The sequence below is a fragment of the Eimeria acervulina genome, genomic scaffold (assembly GCF_000499425.1).
Source record: "Eimeria acervulina Houghton genomic scaffold, Eah_scaff11, whole genome shotgun sequence".
Classification (NCBI taxonomy): domain Eukaryota; phylum Apicomplexa; class Conoidasida; order Eucoccidiorida; family Eimeriidae; genus Eimeria; species Eimeria acervulina.
Genome location: NW_013550385.1, coordinates 18933 through 39191, shown reverse-complemented (window position 1 = coordinate 39191; position 20259 = coordinate 18933). Strand labels below are relative to the sequence as shown.

The following is a 20259-nucleotide window of genomic DNA, read 5'->3' as shown; positions in this document are numbered from 1 at the left end:
ACACCCAGACCGCACGTTGCGTAAGCTTTTCGTGGGTTTGGATTGGGCGTAGGCACACCGAAATAAGTAGGAAGCCGGTGATGCCGGTGATGCCGGTGAAGCCGGTGGTGCGCTTGTGAGGGGCTGTGTCGGGTAGGCTGTTCGGGTATAAGCTAGCCGAACTAGAATACGAACTGTGCACTGCCCGAGAGACTCCTAGAAGTCGTAAGCTTCCGCTGCAGTTTATCCTGCGCGGGGGAAAAAACGCTTCATGTCTAGTGGGCATGTGTAGTGCGGCCCAGTAGTAAAGAAACACCAACAAGTGTAGACTTCCCATTTCGTGTGAGTCAAAAACTTCAAAAGAAAGATGCACGCACCCTTCTACAGGACACGGTTGTGTTTCTACTTTCCAAGCCATGGGGGGAGAGCAAATTCTGGCTCCTCTGCGCTCATCATTGTTGGGTACCCGTCAGAATCCCAGGGAACTGAGGGGCAAGATTTAGGTGCCCTTGGGTTGGGTAACAGCTCGAGCCCACTTGATGTAGTCCTGCGTCGGGATGCACACAAATGAGATATAGATGTCAGCGTGACTGTAGTGGTTTTGAACTGCCGGGGGATTTAGGGCTACAGGAGTATTGCAGGATGCGGTTGAGGGGTAGACTTCAGATGCCCACACATTCCGCTTACTGCGTTGCCGTCCACAATGTCAGTGAACACCACCTGGCACCCGCAAACAACCAGAAAGCGCATCAGTATCCCTCGATAGAATTTTGAATGTGCTTATTGTACTTTCTAGGGCACAAAATTATAATGAGGCCCTCCACAAATGACACAGTGGTCGAACCCACCTCCGGGACCTCATAAGAATGCATGTCCTTTATTGCTTGCACCACTGCTTGGGTGTGCGCCCGCTGTGTCTTGATGATAATCAAAACCTCGGAACTTTTCTGCGTCGTTACACAACAGAAAAAATAAGCCTTGCATCGCACCCGAGACACCTACCCTCTACTGGTCAAATGGCGACCGCTACAACCGGACTTTGCTGGCGTATGAAGTGTGGTAAGACAGAGCGCGCCTCTATTGTCCCCTTCCACTCGTAAATGCTTTCTACTGCAGGCACGATTTGTACGCATGCGGCGAGGTGCTGCGTGACGAGGTGTTCTGCGATCTGCACAAGTGGCCACATTCAACACGCAAAGGATAGCAGGAAACTCCAACATGAGAGTCAGTAAAGCCCGTAGCGCTAATCGCCAGTATGCCATTGATGTGAATTGGGTGTTCATGGCTTGTGTCAGTCATGCTGGGTTATTCTCTACTGAAGGTCACATGTCTGAAGTGTCCCATATGGGGTGCGGAGAAAACGGGAGCGGTATAGGGGACGCGCAATTCTGGATCCAAGTAGAGGTGGCTCACAGCCCGTGCTTCTTCATTACTGGGTGCTGTTGAAAGTCCAACGACGAGACCGGCAGCGTTCGCCTCCTCGACGCGTTGAGGGGCTTTGGTTTCCATCTGCAGGGCACGTGAGCAAGCGCGACCAGGGCAATTTAGTGGAATGAGACGCGGAAATGTACTCGGCCTCGATTTCACAAGATGGATGCACGGATTTTTGTTGTACCGAGTTGTGGGCAACGGCGAACACGGTGAAATCAGGCGAAGCGACCGATGGCAGCTCAGCATGTGCATCGAACGCCGGCCATTTACACAGATCTGTAGCGATAATACACTTTTCGTAGTGTCGAGCTGTTATGGCGCAAAGAACTAGAGCAAGCTGACTTCGCCCACATGAATGGCGTTGGAGCTCAGAAGGTGTGGAGTGTACTTCAGGAAAAGAATAAAGAATGTCGCAACGGCGTATGACGTCCCAGCCATCGCGAACTAAGTCACGATTGCTGCTTAAAACGCCAAAAAATTAAGCTATTTGAATGCTGATGGAATTAATTCCATCTCGCCTGCATGCAGCCCAATCCCACGGCCGATCTGTTTGGTCCATCTGGCTTGCAACGTTCTGTCGGTTCGAGCTGCAGTCGCTTTTAGCTTAACACGTCAGTCGTCAGTCTATTGCGCCTGTGCACTAAATACTCTTTTTGGTTTCCCTGGTGTGCAGCCTCTTCGCGTGCAACGAAGCGACCCCACAAACGCGGGGTCACCTATGCTCAATGCCTCACATTTAGTGGTTTGTTTCCATCGCATTTTTTGTCAAGGAAACAAACTTAAGATGTGAACGCCCAATTATCTGATTAGTGAATGTCAGCTCTTAAGTGTCAGGAGCTTTGGAGAGTGTGAACTGCACCAGCAGGAAGAACTCCCTGTAACGAGTCCCCGACCCCGTCCGAGCAAATGAGCTGCAATGAAGCCAGAAGATTTAAGAAATCCTAAAAAAATGCAGATTTCTTCTCCAGTTCCCAGACGCTCTGGGCACAGCGGCCCACGTGCCAGCGGCTGTGTACCTGGCATGGACTACAACGCAACTCGGTGCAACTAGTGCTGCAAGGAACCTTCACGAGCAAGCACAACCAGCCCCTCTTTTGCTTTTTTGAAAAGCATTGTTGCGTGGAGGCTGCCTATTGACGCCAAGCAAATGTTCATGCAAGAGTATCGAACAAACCGCGCCGCACATGCAGCATTCAGCACTTGCGTACAAAACACCGTGAACAGACCGTTTTGTGTAGGTAGTGCTAGTAGAAGCAGATGCATAGCAGTTGCAGTTATGACCCGTCCATTCACTGTGCAATGTGGTAAAGCGGCGCCCTAATCATATTTCTCGCGTCATTGCGGGGCGCTGCGTGCTCTGCCTGAAATTGATGGTTGTTTTTCCTCTTGCTTTCAGGTTGGACAATGATGGCTGAGTAGATCTTTATCAATTGCAAACGCTGCTTGTGCATGCATCAGACGGAGCATGTGCTTGTGTGTGCGTTTGCCTTGCAGGCGGAATTGCAACGAGGAGTGCGGCAACGCATGAGAGGCAGCCTCTTCTCAACAACAACTGCCGGCCCTTGCGGAGCTGTATTCAGTGCGCTTGGGTACTGAAGGGCAGTTCAGCTGCTTCTTGTTGACTTTTGTGAAGTCTGCTGACACCAATGCAGCTCACGACGGCCTTCGGTTAAGATCGAGGCCTCGCTTTGTACCTGGTAGCGCCGCCTGGAAATGAGAAACTACGAATTCTGCCCACTCAGCGAGTTGGCCACACGTAGATCACTGACTAATCCTGAAGGAGCTTTCGAACAAAAGGTGTAAATGTTCTTCATCTATACTATCCTTGAAGTTTTCAGAACTTAATGTAGATTGTCAGGATCTGCCCTCAACTGGAGACACAACCACCGACTAGGCGGCCGTTCTCCCAGGAACAGGAACAGCCCAGCCAGCTGAAAGTGTTATTACAGCGAAAATAATTAGGAACAAATGTCTCCTCTTTTGCTTACTGTCTAAATATGGCGAGCACGTGATGCGGGGTCACAGGAGGAATTTCTTGCTTCCCTGTAGGTGTCATTTCTTCAGAAATGAATCGCTACAGTTGTTACTGGTATCGCCTTTATCTGAAGGGGTGGTACAAGGGTGGTTGAATATGGGAAAGGGTACCACTTTTGCGGTGAACATACAGACTGCGGAAGCTTTCCGGGATGCGCCGCGATAAAGGTTTATCTGCAGGTGGACGTGGAAGGAAGCTATGGAAGAACTTGTTGAAGTTTTGTGAGAGCAGCTACGAATTGAGCACTAAATTGAGGACTATTCCTTGGCGAACAGAATCCCAGCGGTAATCCCAGAGCTACAATATCAACAATTTGTCCCCGGGCTTCCCCCTGGAGAGAATTAGTCCATAACATGCAGGGTCATGGAGAGAAAACTATATGCATGAGGGTAAAACGGTGGTCGCTGCCTAGATGATGGAGTGGTTAAGCGCCAAAAGCGAACAACTTGCCGATTCCGCCGTCTTGTTGAGAATGGAGAAAAAATTCTGTGGAAGTGGCCCCGGTAGAGCCTATCATTATCGGGTATATGAATAAAGCGCCGACCAGAAGAAAAAGACAGCAGACAGCAACTGGCGAATCAGGCATCCAGATATTACGGAAGTCGTACCAGGTGGAGCATCCACTTTATTTGCAGCAAACATGGTCACATAATTCGATATTTTGGGCCACTCGAAAAAACAGATTTCGGGGAGTGGAATCAGGGAAACCAGCGAAGCGACTAGGGAAGAGCAACGTGCAGCACAACGATAGGGCCAAAAAGGTGGAAGCTCAACCTGTATATTCGCCCCGAGCCAAACATGTACTTAGCGAGGTTCTTATTTGCAACCATATTTAGCTAGAGCTAGTTTACATATGCTGCAAAGTGAACTTAAGAATTGAAGCCTTGGCGAGGAATGGTCATCTACCCCTCAATTCGTTGGCACAGTCTGTAGGGCAGCGTTTTGCAGTGAAAGGGACTGTGGCATTTTTGCCATCGCAAGAATGACACAAGGGTCGCTCACACTGCGTTAAATGCAGGTGAAATTCACGAAGTGATCAAATTACCATTCTACAGCACTTATGCATGACCAGGTCAAGACGCGATAATCCTAGGCTTGCAGTGGGTGAGGGCGAGCGTGTGGTGAGCAGTGAGAAAGTCCGCCACTCAGCGCTAGTAAAAGCAGCTGCTGCGGTTAGAGGGGGTACACGTTCTAGCGTCGCTTTGCTCAGAGGATTTTCGGAACATTTTCGTCATTCTTCAACCGATACGGAAGGGTTAGCAACCAGCAAAACTGGTGGACAGGTCCATTTGGTGGCATAGGATGGACCTTCCAGCTGATGAAAAATTCATCAGTTGTTTGCAATGCAAGCGGCAAATGCCGCGGAAAATTCTCAAAGTTTGAGAGTTGTCCAGTATATAGGAGCGTCTGTCCGGGCGTCTCAATAAATTTCATAGTGGACTTACTATTATTCTGAGGCTGTGGTAGCATATACGTTGTTGTGGATAGATTCAACAAGCATGCTCCTCAGGCCCTGCTCGGCATCCTCTACAGCATACTGAGTGGCCTAAGTATTAATTAATCATCTTCAGAAGTCTTCGGTATTCCGAAGTGCAAGGCCGTTAAGCCGAACCTCGTTGACGCCTTCTAGAACGAAGCCGTGATGCAGTTTAATATTGGTCATAACATGGTCACCACTCGTACAGTATTTGCGACTGTGAACCCAGCGAACTTATACCAGTGGCTGGATTTTCTCCCTTGTGCGCAATGCGTCTACAGTGCCTTCTTTGACCCGTTGTTCCGCTGCTCCCCTGTTTTACACCAAAACATTGTTGTCTGATGGGACTTTCAAAGTGGTTTCTGATAGATAGTCCCGGCTGCTCGCACATGGTGGCTTCGCGGCATAGCATGCACCACCCTGGGACTGCATGAAGAAAGCGGAAGAATGGCATGCATGCTGCCACTTGCAACACAGGATTTTAAGTGGGTTCTCGGTATCTACGAACGTGCAGGAGTGCCAACCGACAAAGAAGTACTCCATGCGTTGGGTGGGACGCTTTGCCGTTCACTTTCAGATCAACGAGTTGGCATACACTGGAGCTATACCGCCACCGTGGGTGCATCCCTTAACACTACTGGTGGTTTTATACAACGGTTCGGGGTATAAACAAAGTTTCCTCAAAGTATCCCTATAAAGCATAAGCTGGTATCGTGAGCATACGAAAAAAGAGGCGCAGATGTCACAGAAAAGAACGATATACCACTGAATGGCCAGAAGACAGGCAACCCCTGTCCGTTTATTAGGCCTGGGCAGTGTAATTCATCAAGAACACGAGCGTGCCATTGTAGCTTCAGCGTCAGCAGCAAACGTAGGTCAGCACGACACGCCATTAAGTTGGGGTCGCACGCAGAGCGTTGTGCACGATTGCCCTGCTGGGCCTACTGAGAGTCTCAGATCTTCATAGATACTCTCTCTTCGATTATCTTCCCAGTGCACTCTACACCGCTTTCTTTACCTATCGCTAGCTCGGCGCCACTGCTGAAAACGCCTCCATTGTTTCTCATATTGTGGTTGCCCGCCCTCCCTCTAGCCTTGTCGGACAAACCTCGAGCCCCCGTGCTTTGACGCTGTGTACCGGCTTGCTCAGGCACAGAGCATGTAACATGACAATTGGCTACGCCCCAGCTTGGGCCGGCCGCAGCTCGGCGCAGGTGAACGGCAGGAGGGCAATGCAGAGCATTGGCAGATGCCACTGCCCTTTCTTCCCTGCCCTTTTTCTTTTCCTCTCCTGTGTTAGGGGTTATGAAACCCCCTTGGTCTCCTTCGGTGCACCTGTGCTTTTTCCGGCGCCCACGGACATCAGAGTGTTTCCTGCTTGTGGAGAAGATGTAGCATGGTCTGTCTGAAGCATTCATGTCCACGTGCACGCAGCTCCTGAGGGCAAAATGAACATCTAGCAATTCTCTACAGTGTTAGTGCATGCATCGTTGCTGCTCAGTTCGCCTCAATCTTGGGTAGCGTAGCAGCAGAAGCTGCAGATATGAGTTCTGCAGCTCGTGAGAATTGCAGCGCCCCGCTGCCGCCTACTGTCCGCACCAGCCCAACGCTATCTTACCCTTCTGCGCAGAGTGCCTGGACACTGGATAGGCGGGCATCTGCTTTTGGTTAACTCTTATAGTGGGCATTTTGACACTACTGCAGCTTGCGAGGATCCTCAGCTAGGATCGAAGACTGTCGCTGCAACGTAAGCTTTGCATTTATCCTCAATATCTCCGCAACTCCCTATTTTAGAGGTTTCGTAGAGTCCGGTTTTGTTGCCATGATTGTAATTTGCTATCCTTAACAATCGACAATATTAATACTGCGGGCAATGCTATCGTCAGCAGACGGCCGCAGCGGACAGCTACAGTGGGGCTCGGTGCTACTGCACACCCATAACTAAGAGCAACAGAGCCACATTAGTCCCATAAACACTACTCGTAAATGATCTAGATAATGCTTTTGTAGCTAAAACAGATAACATTTAGCATTTAGGGGATGAATGTAGCAGAAGCCATTGGACCGCTGGCCGACACCATATTTGTCTGCAAGCCCCGATCTATAGGCAGAGGCAGGCAAGAGGAGCATACAGCAACTCTCCGCATTTAGCTGATAGTTGGCTTTTATATACCAGCGATTGACTCTGTTTTGAAGTGAGTGAGGAGTTTCAGCTCCCGGCGGCCGAACTGGGCTGGGTGGAGCCGACTGGTGACCAGCCATATTTGTTTAAATTGTATCGCATTCCGTAACCAGAGAATTGTCATTGAAACGCCACTTTGACGTATTAAATTGCTTGTTATCAACCAGTTTTCTTGTTATTTCGCCTCATGGGAACGGAATGCGCAAGAACTCTGCGTTCACATGTTTTGGGAAGCAAAGCCGTTCACCTTGGGCAGGCTCCTTGCGACTGGCTGCCACTTTGAAGGCTCCATCGATTGTGGCAGTGAGAATTATCACTGGCTTAGTGTCACCTCAGGGAGCCCGCATGCATGAGCCGGCCTGATCTTCACATAGGATGCTGCAGCCCGGAGGTTCCAGAAGTTGCCGGGTCTTCCCAAGGCCATTTGTGCCCCACTGTGGCAGATTTCGCTCATTTATCGTCTGTTTATTCACATTCCTGCACTTTGGACTGCCTCAGGAGCAAATAGAGCCCGTCAGTAGTGTAAACGATCCTAATGTCGTTTCATCAGGTCAAGCAGTGTCAGCGGCCATTGCAGCTGCCCCTCATGCGCTATCCCTCGAACATGATCCTGAGGTATCAGATGATAGTCATGCAGTTATTGTCCTGTCTTCTTCTACTACCGATGACGCTGGCCAGGGGGATTCGTCAACTTCTGCCTTAACCACAGAGGACAAGCCCGGTGAAGATTTTTCTTCGAATTCGATTTTGCGTGGCTCACCCTCAGCGGTTCCCGTTTCCTCAGCATCACAGTCTCTTCCACAGCAACTAAATCAGCATAGTTCTTTCCCGCAGTTTGTTCCTATGACAGTGACCATTGTTGTTGGAGCCGGAGAGACTGTGAGGGATTGCACTGAGGAGCTTCCATCCCAGAGTTTCCTGATGAGTGTTGCCAGACGCTTTCAGCAACTCCAGCTCCTGCCCCTTCTCGCCGCCTTTGGTCAACAGAGCCTGAAAGTAGTGACAAACCGCTTGCACTCTTCAACTCCGTTGGTGCCTGCTGCTCCTCGGCTTCTGCAAGCAGATTCCCTCTTACTGTTCCGCGAAACTTCAACGAGAGAGCGGCCCCAGCAAACGATGCTAGTAGAAGTAGCGTCAAGAACACCTATGCTCCCGCAGTTCATCTGGCAAACTGGCTCGGGGTTTAAGGCCCGCAGTGCAGCGGTACAACCAAATCTCGCCTTGTGGTCAAACCAATTCTTTGCTCCGTCGCGTCAGCCCCGCATGATGGAAAGGGCTGGCTCACAAAACCAGCGTGTATTCGTGCCGCAGCGAGTCCAGTCAAATGTCTTAGAGGGACTTCAGGAGCAACCTCGCTCTAGCGAGTCGCACGGGACAGCTCCTCAACTGGGAGGTTCCTTTTTGGGAAGTATTCTTCAGTCCCTTGAAGGCTCTCCCATCCGTGTAAATTTGGGAGATATGGCATGCGCAGCACTTCCTACATCTGCTTTGAACCGAAAGCTCTCCTGCTGGCTTCTGGGAGCATTTACTGAGCGTATTCTTTGTCGTACTGCCTGGTTTGATCCTTGCCAGGCCATCAGTGAAGAAACGGCCCACGGGAAACCGCCTCTGTCTCCAGTAGTATTGCCGTTAGGCAAAGCTGACACCCTCTCCCTTCCGCTAAAGCGTTTGCTCCATCCAACTCGAGGCATTCCTAAGAAGATCCCCAAAGCGGTCATTACAGAGGAAGGGCCCACCTACCAGCTGCTGTGGCAAGCGCTCACTCGTCTGGATGATATATGGGCACTCGCCTACTGCGGCCGCGAACTGCCACCTGGCGGTCCAGGAGCAGAGACTCCAATAAAGCAGCCATTTGCAGATGGGGAACGGCGGCGAAACCTGCAAGAAGAAACCCAACAGCAGTCCCAACCAGACGAGGCTCACCGAGAAGGCGAGGAAGAAAAAGAAAACGAGCCAAAGGTGCAAACACAACTACCACCTCCCCTTTCACTGTGGGGAGGCGCCTCTCTTCCTAGTTCAAGTGCGCCTCCATCGCTTTCTTGGTTGAGTACAGGGACGACTACAAAGCCTGTACCAGCTTCTTCAGCAGCTGATGAGGGGTCAGAAACGGGCGAACCAGCAGGAGTCCCGGCGGCACAAACGGGACAGCTTGCCCCTGCCTTACGGCTGCCCCAAAGTCCCCCTTCTCATTCATCAGGAGGAGAGGAAGCAGCAGCAAGGGCCACCAGCACGTCAACAGGTCCCGCAGCAAGTCCTTCGCCAGCAGGCAGTGAAGGAAAACCGACGTGGCAGCGTGGGCCTCCCCAAGTGTTACCACAAGGACAGGACCTCCTTCCCGGCTGGCGAACGGAGTTAGTCTTGAAAGCGCTTTCCCCTGGAGTGGGAAATCGGACGAATGTCTTGGCTGTTGCTGGAAGAAGGGGGACCGAAGTTCTTATTGCGTTCAGAGGCACAAAGACACAAGTTGAGTGGATTTTGAACGGTCAGGCGGAGCACGCCTTCAATTGGTTGGGAGAGGGAGAAGGACGGACAGCTGCTGGCTTTTCCCACATCTTCAGTGCCGCCTGGCCGGCGCTGCAGGTTTATCTTGCCTCAGTAGACAGGCCTGAAACACCTTTGAGTCGGATCTTAATAACAGGGTACTCTTTGGGAGGTGCAGTGGCAGCCCTCATGGCCTACGGCATTGCCTTAAACTATCCGATGAAAGTTGATGCAGTTATATTTGGGGCACCACGCACTGGAGACAGTGCATTCACGGCTGCTTGGGCTAAGAGAGTTAACGGACGCAACGTTGCTTTTACTTTAGACCCCATCCCCCGAACGCCATGCAAAGAGATGCCCGCTTGCGACAAGCCAGGCACAAGGGGTCCTCTAACCCTTCCCAAAAACTTCCTCCGGCTAGCAACCCATACTCCCAGAATGAACGGAGCTAGCGGGAGAACTGAAAGCACCACCACAACGAATGGCTACGGGGACTTCCACGGCCTGGTCTCCTTCGGGCCTGATGAGCTTGGGGGATCGACGCGCAACAGAGTGAGTCCCGTTTACGTTAGTTACAACCACATCTGCTCCTATCCATGCTGGCTAGCCACAAATTTCAACCCTGGGGAACGCCGAACACTCTGCCAGTTGCCAGATTTCTCCAATCAGTGGGATCCTGCACTCTCACCAGACACGTGTCCCGCTCTTCTGTCGTGAGCGGTTCTCCACATCGACCTGCACACGCACCTCAGTGCATGCGGCACTGACATGCGTATGCAGCTCCAGTTTTGTTGTTGCGTGTCTTAAGTCATTTAAGTGAGACATCTTGACGCATCGCGCTCCATGCACGAACCATGCAAAGATTAATTTGCCGTTGAGTGCACTCCTCAAGCAGGACTCCCTTGCGTTTGGCAGCCAAGTTGTGAGTAATACTTCTTGCGGAAGCAGCGAGGAAACACTTCTTCTATCTCGCCGTTGCTTAGCAGTAAGAGCGTCAACAAAGAGCGTCATGCCTGCAGTATTTCAACATTGCGAGCGTCAGCAGGTGGCGAAACACCGAATCGGGGTGGCGAGCAGACGCATGCACACTGACCAATAGAGAACCGCCTTCGTTGGTACTTGTAGTTTGCTCTCCGCACCCCATGAGGACAAATGCCCGCACCCTGAACCTTCTTCAAACAGTGCATTATTCGTTGCTAGAAACTTTATTGTTGGTGCTGTGTTGTGACTAGTTGAGCAGCAGGGCGTCGGGTTTTGGTAAAGACTTCCCTACGCTGGCTGCGTACCAACCCCCGCTGTGTGCAGTTACAGGAGACCATCCAATAGCATCTCGCTGCCCGATTCAAACCCACAGAAAAGCCGAAAATGAAAGTCGCAGCACCAATAACAGCGATATCAGAGCATTTATCGCAACACCGTCTACGCTAGTAAGCTTAATGACAGGGCCTCAGGTAGGCAGAAAACGCATAGAACGAGTTGTAACCAGTGACACCCTGGCTAGCGATGAGATGTGCGGTTTTGTAAATATAGTCCCTGTAAGTGGATGGCTTAGGCGAGCCGTGCGGGAGTCTACTGTTTCAGATGATGCTGCAATTAACCTCTCGATACCAATAGAGGGCCTGAATCTCTGAGGCTCATTCGGCACACACATCTGCCGAAGTTGCGTTGCAGGCGAGTAAGAGAGGCTCAAAATGCCTAGCTGGCCTTCACAGAGAGGAAAACAATACACTCTGCAGATTGTTATTTTTAATGCATACAGGCTCTGGCCGGTCAAATTATCTGGAACGTTACTGACTGCCCAACACGTTTGCTGTGCCTCAGTGGCCAATGGGGTAACGTTTAGGCTACAGCTTCGCTTCGGTTCATTTGCTCTTTAAAGGAGACCGCTCTTTGTTTTCAAGTGCCGCCTCTGCGCTGCTAACATACTGCGTTGGCATCGCGGGGTAATGCCGGTTATATTTCTATGCAAAGCATGGGAAGCAGTACACGAAAGATCCATGGATATGCAGCACGCTTGACGTAATAGTTTAGTAACATGCTCAAGTTTCAGTTCTTATGCACAGGGGAGGCATTTTTTTGCAAAGTGGAATTTACGCGGTTGGTTTTGGGCGACCTGCGTGGTGTAATCCTGTACTGTGGGAGCCTTAGGCCTCCGCCACCAGGGGGGAGCGACAATTGGATTGTCGATGCATTGATGCTGGGCCTTTTAAAGACGCGTCCAAAAAGGGCATGCGCCTAGCGTCTCTCCAACCCAGCTCCGGATTTAGGCAGCCTTTCCTCGCCAGGGCCAGCAAGGGAAAGGAGTCATCTGCCTCGGCTCAGTGTGGGATCTAAGCTGAACGGAAGGATAATAAACTCCTGTTGAGAAACTATTCAACACTGTAATCAAAGTCCACCAGCAGCGTGGCGGTCGTGAATAGCCTAGCACTCCAAATCAGAAGCGGGAGTCAAAAACGGCCATTCGAACGTTTGGACAGATGGATGGTGCTAGCTAGATACTATGAGGGAAGGGCCGCAATACCAGCGTCCTCCAGAAGTTCTGTCCATCGTTCTAATGCTCCGGCCTCTGCAGATCCCCATAGAGCAAAGGAGAGAAAATCGTCTCCTTCTGGATATGGTGCTGCAACGTGATCTGGTCGCCAGTTTTCTACTGCACGGGAATAGCCACCTGCACGCAGGACAAACATAAACGAGCACCTCAGGGCGCCGGATGGTGTACCATGGTTGGCTCGGCCTTGACTAGCACAACAGCAGCATTCATACGACTAGGGCGAGCTAACAGCCTACATTCATCGCATGCGGAGTACAGACACTCCACGAGTCCCTGGTCAGAGAATGCCTTTATGCACCCTTCGGACGAGAGCGTTTGTTTCTCTGAGTCCCTGCAGTGCACATGCCGAAACAGTCTCGACGCCTCACAGTACAATCTAACTTCGAAGAAAAGCATGAGGCCGTCTTTTGTAGAGCAAGAGGCACAGCTGTGCAGCAACAACAGAAGCCAAGCAGCTGCTCTCACCACAAGGCCTCGAGACGCATTTGAAAGGCGCTCTGCAGGGCCTTGCATGCTTCTTGGCCGTCAGTGCACATATCGTCAAGCGCTGAAAGACACTTTACCTCTACAGCCTCTACCGCAAGCAATAGAGAACCGCGTGCAAGCGCTTCACCTAAGTCGATCTGAGTTTGCAATGCACCCAAAAAAGTACCAAAACGAAGCTAGTCAATTAAGCATGGACTTCAGATTGACGCATCCCAGAGCAGCGTCGACGGAGGTGGCAGCCCCGGCATCCCCACCAGAGATAGATTCGAACCCCACGGACACGAATTAAAAGTCTATTATTCCAGTTTTCCCCCTTGGTTGCAGCCATATGTATAAACACAGTGACAAGAGGACAAAAGAAAAGGCCAGGATGCCGCAGCCTCACTGTAAGACACATCTGCAGCACGGGCAACTCGTCGTTGGAGGGCGCTAGAAAAGTCTTGAAAACTAGACGAGGCAGCGACGACTCCTCTCCTCTGTCATCAACTGACAAGCCACAACGCAAGAGAAGACAACAACACACCCCAATCTTCCCCACGCGAATGAGAAAGCAGCTTCCTCCCGCTGCTCCTGCAGCAACTGCAACCACGTGCCCACAGTAAACGTACAGCCAACAGACGTGACACTCGTGAAGGCGTGAAGGAGCAGGAGCAACTGGTCATGAAGCAGAGCGACCCTCCCGGCAGCTGCATGTGCATGCAGCAGCAAGGCCCTGACGGTGGACAAATCCGGGAAGGGAGGATCCCCAGCAGGCCGGCGACGGCCTTCAGCAGGTTCTGCTCCGCTGCTATTGCTGCCGGTCTCAGTAGACGACCGACTGCTCATATCGCCGCTGCCACTAAGCCCCCTCATCCCAAGGCTGGGCAGATGAGATCCAGTAGCGGCTCCTGCCAAATAAGACGTCTCCTGGCCTGAGCGGACTGCCGCGTCGTTTCGGCCATGGCTACATCCTTGCTGAAAAACAGAAGACCAACACCGACGCAGTTCGAGATCCACCAGGAAAGAGGACATTGGGCTTTAGAAGCCCTATTATGGGGAGCAAGACGAGCAGCTCACCTGCACCAGCATGTGTTGCAGCGATCGTTGCACGGCTCCCAAAAGAAAGTAGCGTAGCTGTTCTACGGTGGCCATCCATCGTCTATGAGGTGGCAAGGCCTCTGCATTTGTTGCACCGCCTGCGGTTCCCGAAGCAGCAGCTGCGGCGACAGCGCGTAAGACAGGGAAGCTAGACTGCAGCTTGCAGCTGGTTATGGGCAAGAATCGTGGTTCTCCGGCTGCAGCTGACGGCGGTTGCGGCTGGTTCCACTCAGGCACGGCACCACCTTTACGCCCCGCTGCAACGTCTGCTGTAGACGGAGCCGCGCCATCTGCTGAGGCTGTTGTATCCGCCCCGTACGCTCTTCCTCCGTGAGGAGCCAACAGCGGCGTGCATACTGCAGAGTCGGTGGAAAAACCTCCTGGGGGAAGGCATGGCCTCACGATCTGCACTCGCTGTCGAATCGGAGTGGCTGGCTCGGCTGCAATTGCAGCAGCTGCAGTTCCTGCTGCCATGGAAAAGGGGGCAGGAGCTGGTTGCATGTGCCGCTGTGTTTCCTTTGTCTCTTCTCTACTCCACGAAATCGTGATTCTCGTCGACGATGCGGGGTAATCAGCCGCTCCACAAAGGCGATTAAATAGCTTGCTAGTGCATGCTTGAGGCGAGAGTGCATCCCTAGCACAATCGTCGGCCGGTACTTGGAGAGCAGCCGCAGCAGGAAGGGACCGCGGCCAAACCAGCTCGGCGACTAGTCCTGTAGTGCTGACTCGCTGTATTCGGACGCCACTAAGCCGTTCAAATGCCTTCACAATGCTCTCCTTGTGGCGAATATCTGCCAGAAGCTGCAACGCATATAACAGGAAATGAACTGGTGAAAAAGAATAGACATCGTTTCTCCCCAAGGCGGCGGTGCCGTACGCGTGAGGGGTCAACAGCTGAAGTAGTAAAAGAAGTCTCAAATAAGAATTCTTGCCCACCCGCAGGTCGTCGCTAGTGTTGTCAAAGCCTCTGATCTCCGCCTTCATGGCCGCTATTTCATCCGCCAGCTGCGCAACGAACAGATGATAAGCAGGGTTTCCTCAACCGCAGCGATGCAGAGACCCTACAGAGCAAAAGCCCTCAGCCACATTCTTACCTGTGTCTCCTGTTCCAGCAGACCGCCCAATGAGGCTGCTGCAGAGTCGACGTTGTTGGCGGCAGACTGCAGCGCAACGTGACGCTCTTCCGCCAGAGCGCTGCGAACAAGGAAAGCAGGCAGTGAAACTAAGGTAATTCACCCCGTCAAATGTACATGTGAGCAAGCAGCCATCATGAAGGTCAATTTTAAAGCACCGACGGGCAAAGATAAAAACAGCTCTAGAAGTGCAGAAACACGGGATCTCCACAGGTCACCGCTCAGCATCGCCACACCAGAAGCACATACAAAAATACACAATTTCGTTAAATGGTGCGGTTCAGCAGAAGCAGCGACAGTAGAAGTGGGCCCCCACACACCCTCTGTAAAAGTCCTACGAACAGTAACGAAGCAGAACAAAGCAGACAGAAGACTCACACGAAACCCGACTCCCACGATTCCCTACTAAGACGTAGACGCTTCGCCTCCGCAGCTCCCTCAGCCCGGCTTGCTGCAGCCTCTAGCGCCTCCTCCAGTTGCTGCGGCCACAAGAAAGGCGCAAACATGCAGTGCTTCAGTTCCTTGCCTTGCTTGCTGCTGTTCAAGCTGTTCTGCTACCCTTAAGCAGGAAAAGCAACAACCGCAAGTAACACCTGTAGGTCTCGAGTAATCGGCTGAGCCAGTGGGTCAATCTGGTGGCGCATTTGCCGTTGTAGCGAATCTTCTGTCCCTTCACACAGCTCTTTCCATTCATCCCTTGACTTCGCTGGCTGCATAAGCAGCCGTTCTGCTGCTGACGAAGCGACCGCAAAGCCGCGTTTCATGATCCGGCGCTTCAGAAGCTGGTGGACCTCCGAAGACTCGTCGTTTCCCTCGTGCATGCCGCTGTTATCAATGTCCTCGCGCTGCGCCGCTACCTCTTGACTTTCTTTCTCGCATAACTGCAGTAGCACAAAAGACCAGCGCACCTGCCTTGTGCAATCAAGAGTCAGCTGTCCCGAGGGCACTGGATACCCTGCACTTATAAAAACCGAAGCACGATCTGGCAGGTGCAACTGGCTGCAGCAAACCACCTGCACTTGCAGCAGTGGTGTGGTCCTCTCACTTCTCGCAGACGTTCCTCTCTGTAATCAACCCAAGAAATACGAGGAAAAACAGGCTCTGTCTCTCCATATAGTTCAGCAGCACCTGCCTCTCTTGTCTCTGGTGCGGAAGGTGCCACTGCTATAGCTGCCTCTGGTTCCCTCGCAGCCGGTGATCCACCTTCTCCTTCAGCAATGACAGTTAGGGCTCTTGGCAAGCCCTGCAGCAACCTATTCGTCAGAGCGTCTAATGCTCTCCATTGTGCGCGCCACGGTGGGTTGCTGCTGGTACTGTTGCCCTCGTTGGCACTAATGGTCTTCCCACTGCTCACAAGCACGCTGGTGCAGCTGCTGCGGCTGCTTGTGCTCCCTAAGTCTGCACTCCGAGAATGTGAGTTCCTGGACGAATATTTGAAGGGGGAAGCCTCAGAATATGGCGTTTCACTTGGTGCACCACTGCTGCGGCGGCTGCTAGTGGCAGCACCTGCCATAGCCGAAGCAGCAGCGGCAGCCAGTGCATCATCGCCTTCTGCCTCTGCCACAGAGTGTGGTTCGCCAGGTGTCTGCTCGCTGTCTACCTCTTGCTGCTGCTGATGGTTGCTAGAAGGACTGACGGCGGCCTCGTCGAGTTGCTTCTGCGGCTCCTCGGCATTCAGTTGCTGCTGCTTTTGCTGTTCCAACTGCTGTTGCTGCTGCTGGTGCTGCTGCACCGCCTGTGAATCCTCTTCCGTTGCTTCGCCGCCTTCCTTGCACAGGCCTGGCTCATGCAAGTCGTGGGAGGATGCATCTCCCCCCGGGTGCTCCAGCTGCCGTTGGTCTTGCTGCCGGTCTTGTTGAACTGCTGCCTCCGCCTCAAGTTGATGCCGTACGCTAAGAAGGAACGACATTGCTGAAGTAGTCACGATTCGCGACATCCCTCTGCTTGACGGGACTTCCAGCCTGGGCGAAAGCGGCGCGTCTCCACTCAGAGGATCAGGACCCGCAAATGGTGTTACTGGTGTTGAGGACGTCTCAGAAGCGTCAGGCGAGTCCTGCTCCCTCTCCCCGTTCACAGTTTGTTGCTGCTGATCTTGCGGTTTTTCCAATAGCTCGCCACAAGAGGCAGCTTGACTCTGCGGGTTTGAGCGACCCCCGTCAGTATGCGTTTCAACTGCAGCCAGGCCAGAAGTAGCAGAAGGGACTGCTGTTGACCCGCATCTATCTAATTCCCCTGTGTAAGTCAAGTTTTCTTGGTGCATCCCCGATCCGCAGCCTGGCGCTATTCCAGTATCTTCATCTGAAGTACGCAGTGGACCTTGCCCGTGTTGTTGCTGCTCTACCGACAGACGCCTTGCCGATGCAGCCTGTAGACGAAAAAAATCTACTTCCTCATCGCTTATCTGTTGAGGAGTCTTCTCAGCCGCTGCTGTTGTTGAGGGGTCCTCTACAGCACCGGCAGCAGCAGCTTCTGCTGGGAGGCCAGAAGTAGCAGCAAACGGAGATGCACCAAGACACGATGAGCGGGCCCTTGCTGCTGCTGCTGCAGCTGAGCGTGCCTCAGGCCCAGATGGTGGTCTGAGAGGGGCCTTCCGTAGAGGAGTTGGATCTGCGTGTAAAGGTTCGCTAAGGGCCGGGGCAACAAGGCAAGAAGCTGATCGAAGAAGCAACTCCGTCTCTCCTTCACTGTTCACCACCAACACACGAGTAGAAGAGCTGCAGTAGCTAACGCTTTCGCTATTTGCGTCTGCCTCTACAGAATCCATGGAATTATCGCTCATTTCAGCTCCGAACGGCCGTCCTGCAGACTCAGCTTCGCTGGCTGTCCCTCCCGTAGATAGTTGCACTTCTGTCGCTAACGCGACCCGCGGAACCTGTGCAGCACTATGCTCTTTGGTTCCCGCTTCTGGGCCGCCGTAGGTTCCCACTTCTGCTGGCGTTGCTGCGGCACTATGAACCACCGTTGCTTCTGGTACTGCAGGTGCGGATTCACGCACTTTCATGGCTATCTCAGTATCTTCAGACCGTACGCCGAGATCCGCAGCTGGTTCCGTCGTTATGGCCGAAACTAACTTAGATGCGGGTTCCGCCAACGTAACCGTTCGCGTCGCGTGCGCTTCCGCGTGCATTGTTGCTGTTCTTGCTGCTGCATCTGTGGCAGCCACACCCACTGGGAAACCTTCAGCTCCCAGTTGCATTTTCGCATTTGGCGTATCTCCTTGGGTACCCTCGCTGTGCTGCTGCTGCAACTGTTGAGACTCATCACGACTCCCATCTGACTGTGGCTGCTCATGTTGCTGCTGATGCTGGTGGGGAGAGTCAGTTGCCGAGCCCCGCCTGAGGATTTCACAGGAGTGGCGTGCAGGTTCAGTGGGGATGATGACGGAGATGCACTGCTGCTGCTCGTCTTCATTCTGCTGCTGTTCGAGTGTAGGGACGGAATCTGGGCGCATGGATGATCGATGCTCGCCACACTCAGGCACAGGCGTATCCGCGTCTGTTCCTGCAGGCTCCACTGGTGCTGTAGCAGAGATGCCCGGAGCGGTTTCCCCTTCGGCAGCACCCCTCTGGCCGAGCTGTGAAGATGCTTCCCCCACTTCACCAGCAGTCAAGCGTTGAGACTTAGGGACAGGCGTAAAGACCACACGGCGAATAGAAAGACTGTTCGCATTCCCAGACCCCGAGGCAACTCTCAAGATGCTCCTCACCGGACTGCATCCTGTGGTGGGACGCTCGGCAGTTGGGGTTGCTGCTGCCGCAGCGACAGCTGTACCAGCGGGCGCTTCTGTCGCTGCAGATGAAGCTGCTATTGCTCCTGTACGTTCGGTCCTCTGCGGCGTGCCGCCTTGGGAGCCGTCCCTTCGCTGCTGCGGCCGGGAGGTTACATGGAACCGCAAGGGAGTGGTGGGAGCAGAGGCAGAGGCAGCCGCTACTGTCTGCTGAGGATGTAGAGGGCTGCTGCTATTCCTGAAGCGTTGTTGTCTCTGCCGCTGCAACTGGGCACGTAGATTCCTGGCACTAAGCGGGGAAGCGTTTCTTTTTGTGTTGCGTCGAGTCTCCTCGCGCAATCTCAAGTCCGAGATGGAAGTGTTCACAGAGCTAGTTGTACTACACCAGGATCTCACATGTTTTTGCCATGCTGCATCAATGCGTTGTTCAAGCATAAATGCCGCCGCTTCATGCTGCCCTGCACGAGTAGAGCTGGTGACAGGCGCTGCTTCAAGTGGTCGAGGCGAGGCTACCTCTTCCAGCAGAGGACTGGAACGACCCGATGATGCGAGGCGCTCCACACTAGAAGCTACAAATGAAGACCCCCCATTCTTCAGGGATGCTTCTGCTTCTTGTTGTTGCGGCTGCTGCTCCATTTGGAGTTGTACGGGATCTACGTTCTCACTGGTGCCTTGGACCATGGACTCCTTCGAGGAACTGCTATGCTTTCCTTCTCCGTCATCCGGAAGGCCCTTGACAGTGAGACGGAATGGTGATATTGAGGCCCCACTGTGGGCAGAAGATCTGCGCACGTGAGTCACAGACGTGGAGGCTGGCAGGGGAAGGAGGGAGGGGTATAGGTCAGCTGCCGTGCCCTCCTGTGTTTCTCTAATGCTGCTAATAGTCGACACGAATGCCTTCAAAGGGAAACTAAGGGCTGCGGTTGGAGAGACAGCGCTGTTGTCCCTCTCAACGACGAGCGTCGTAGGGACAGATGGAGCGGCATCCCCTCTTGGGGCCCCCCCAATGGAAAAACCGGCGGGTGTAGTTGCTGGCTGAGTTGCAGATAGCGGCTCCTCAGCAAACGGGGAATCCACCATTTTGATTGGAAGACGAGGCCCCTGCAGGGCTAGGGGCCCCTCTCAGACACCTGAGACACAGCCGCCACCCTGCGAGAAGTGCCGATCACCACAAAGCGCTCGGGATAGCAACAAAAGTGACAACTGCTTGCTTCAGCAAAGCAAATGAGCCAAAACTACAATGGGACCTTGCAAGAATTAGGTACAGACCCTGCTGGGAGTGAGGCAACGACAACGCTGGGGCTTCCAGGGTCGGTGGCGGGGACGGGCACGGCGGGAAAAGCGGATTTTCGGGTGCATGTCAAGTAATTTCATTGCCTGAAACGACTTAATTTGAAGCGCCTCTTTCTGTATTGCTCTAGCTGGACAACGCATTACACTCTAGGGACGGCGGCACGGGGATAACTAGACACGGTGGTTCCGCCAGTCGGAACGGTCCGTCCTCTGCGGGAAAAGCAGTGCATCCAGAAGACATTTGAAATTTTGTAAAATATCCAGTTCTTTTATATGGAGGATAAAAGGTGTGTAATGAAGAAGTTCACTGGGGAGCCCTCTGAGCCGTAGTGCTTATGGCTCGCGTTGGTGTTGGAGAGCGTTGTGCGTATGCTCGTATTTCGGGTAGAAGCATGCAAGCAGTTCAG

At 52.9% G+C, this 20259-nt stretch overlaps 3 protein-coding genes across 3 annotated transcripts; 1 reads left to right on the top strand and 2 right to left on the bottom strand.

Moving 5' to 3' along the window:
* Window positions 1–478: 478 nt before the first annotated feature.
* EAH_00003100 (CutA1 divalent ion tolerance domain-containing protein, putative) lies at window positions 479–1488 on the bottom strand (the record flags this gene model as incomplete). The annotated part of the gene is made up of 5 exons (XM_013397659.1): window positions 479–526; window positions 667–699; window positions 828–926; window positions 1055–1147; window positions 1393–1488. 5 exons carry the CDS (start codon window positions 1486–1488, stop codon window positions 479–481), a joined length of 369 nt encoding a protein of 122 aa, XP_013253113.1.
* A 5814-nt stretch (window positions 1489–7302) lies between these two features.
* Window positions 7303–10302, top strand: EAH_00003090 (lipase domain-containing protein, putative; the record flags this gene model as incomplete). Its single annotated transcript, XM_013397658.1, has 2 exons — window positions 7303–7407; window positions 7603–10302. 2 exons carry the CDS (start codon window positions 7303–7305, stop codon window positions 10300–10302), a joined length of 2805 nt encoding a protein of 934 aa, XP_013253112.1.
* Window positions 10303–12083: 1781 nt separating this feature from the next.
* On the bottom strand, window positions 12084–19639 carry EAH_00003080 (hypothetical protein, conserved; the record flags this gene model as incomplete). Its single annotated transcript, XM_013397657.1, has 11 exons — window positions 12084–12253; window positions 12373–12467; window positions 12602–12759; window positions 13008–13108; window positions 13231–13576; window positions 13679–14500; window positions 14636–14704; window positions 14794–14893; window positions 15211–15311; window positions 15426–15787; window positions 15961–19639. The coding sequence occupies 11 exons, from the start codon at window positions 19637–19639 to the stop codon at window positions 12084–12086; spliced, it is 6003 nt and encodes a 2000-aa protein (XP_013253111.1).
* Between the last annotated feature and the right edge of the window lie 620 nt (window positions 19640–20259).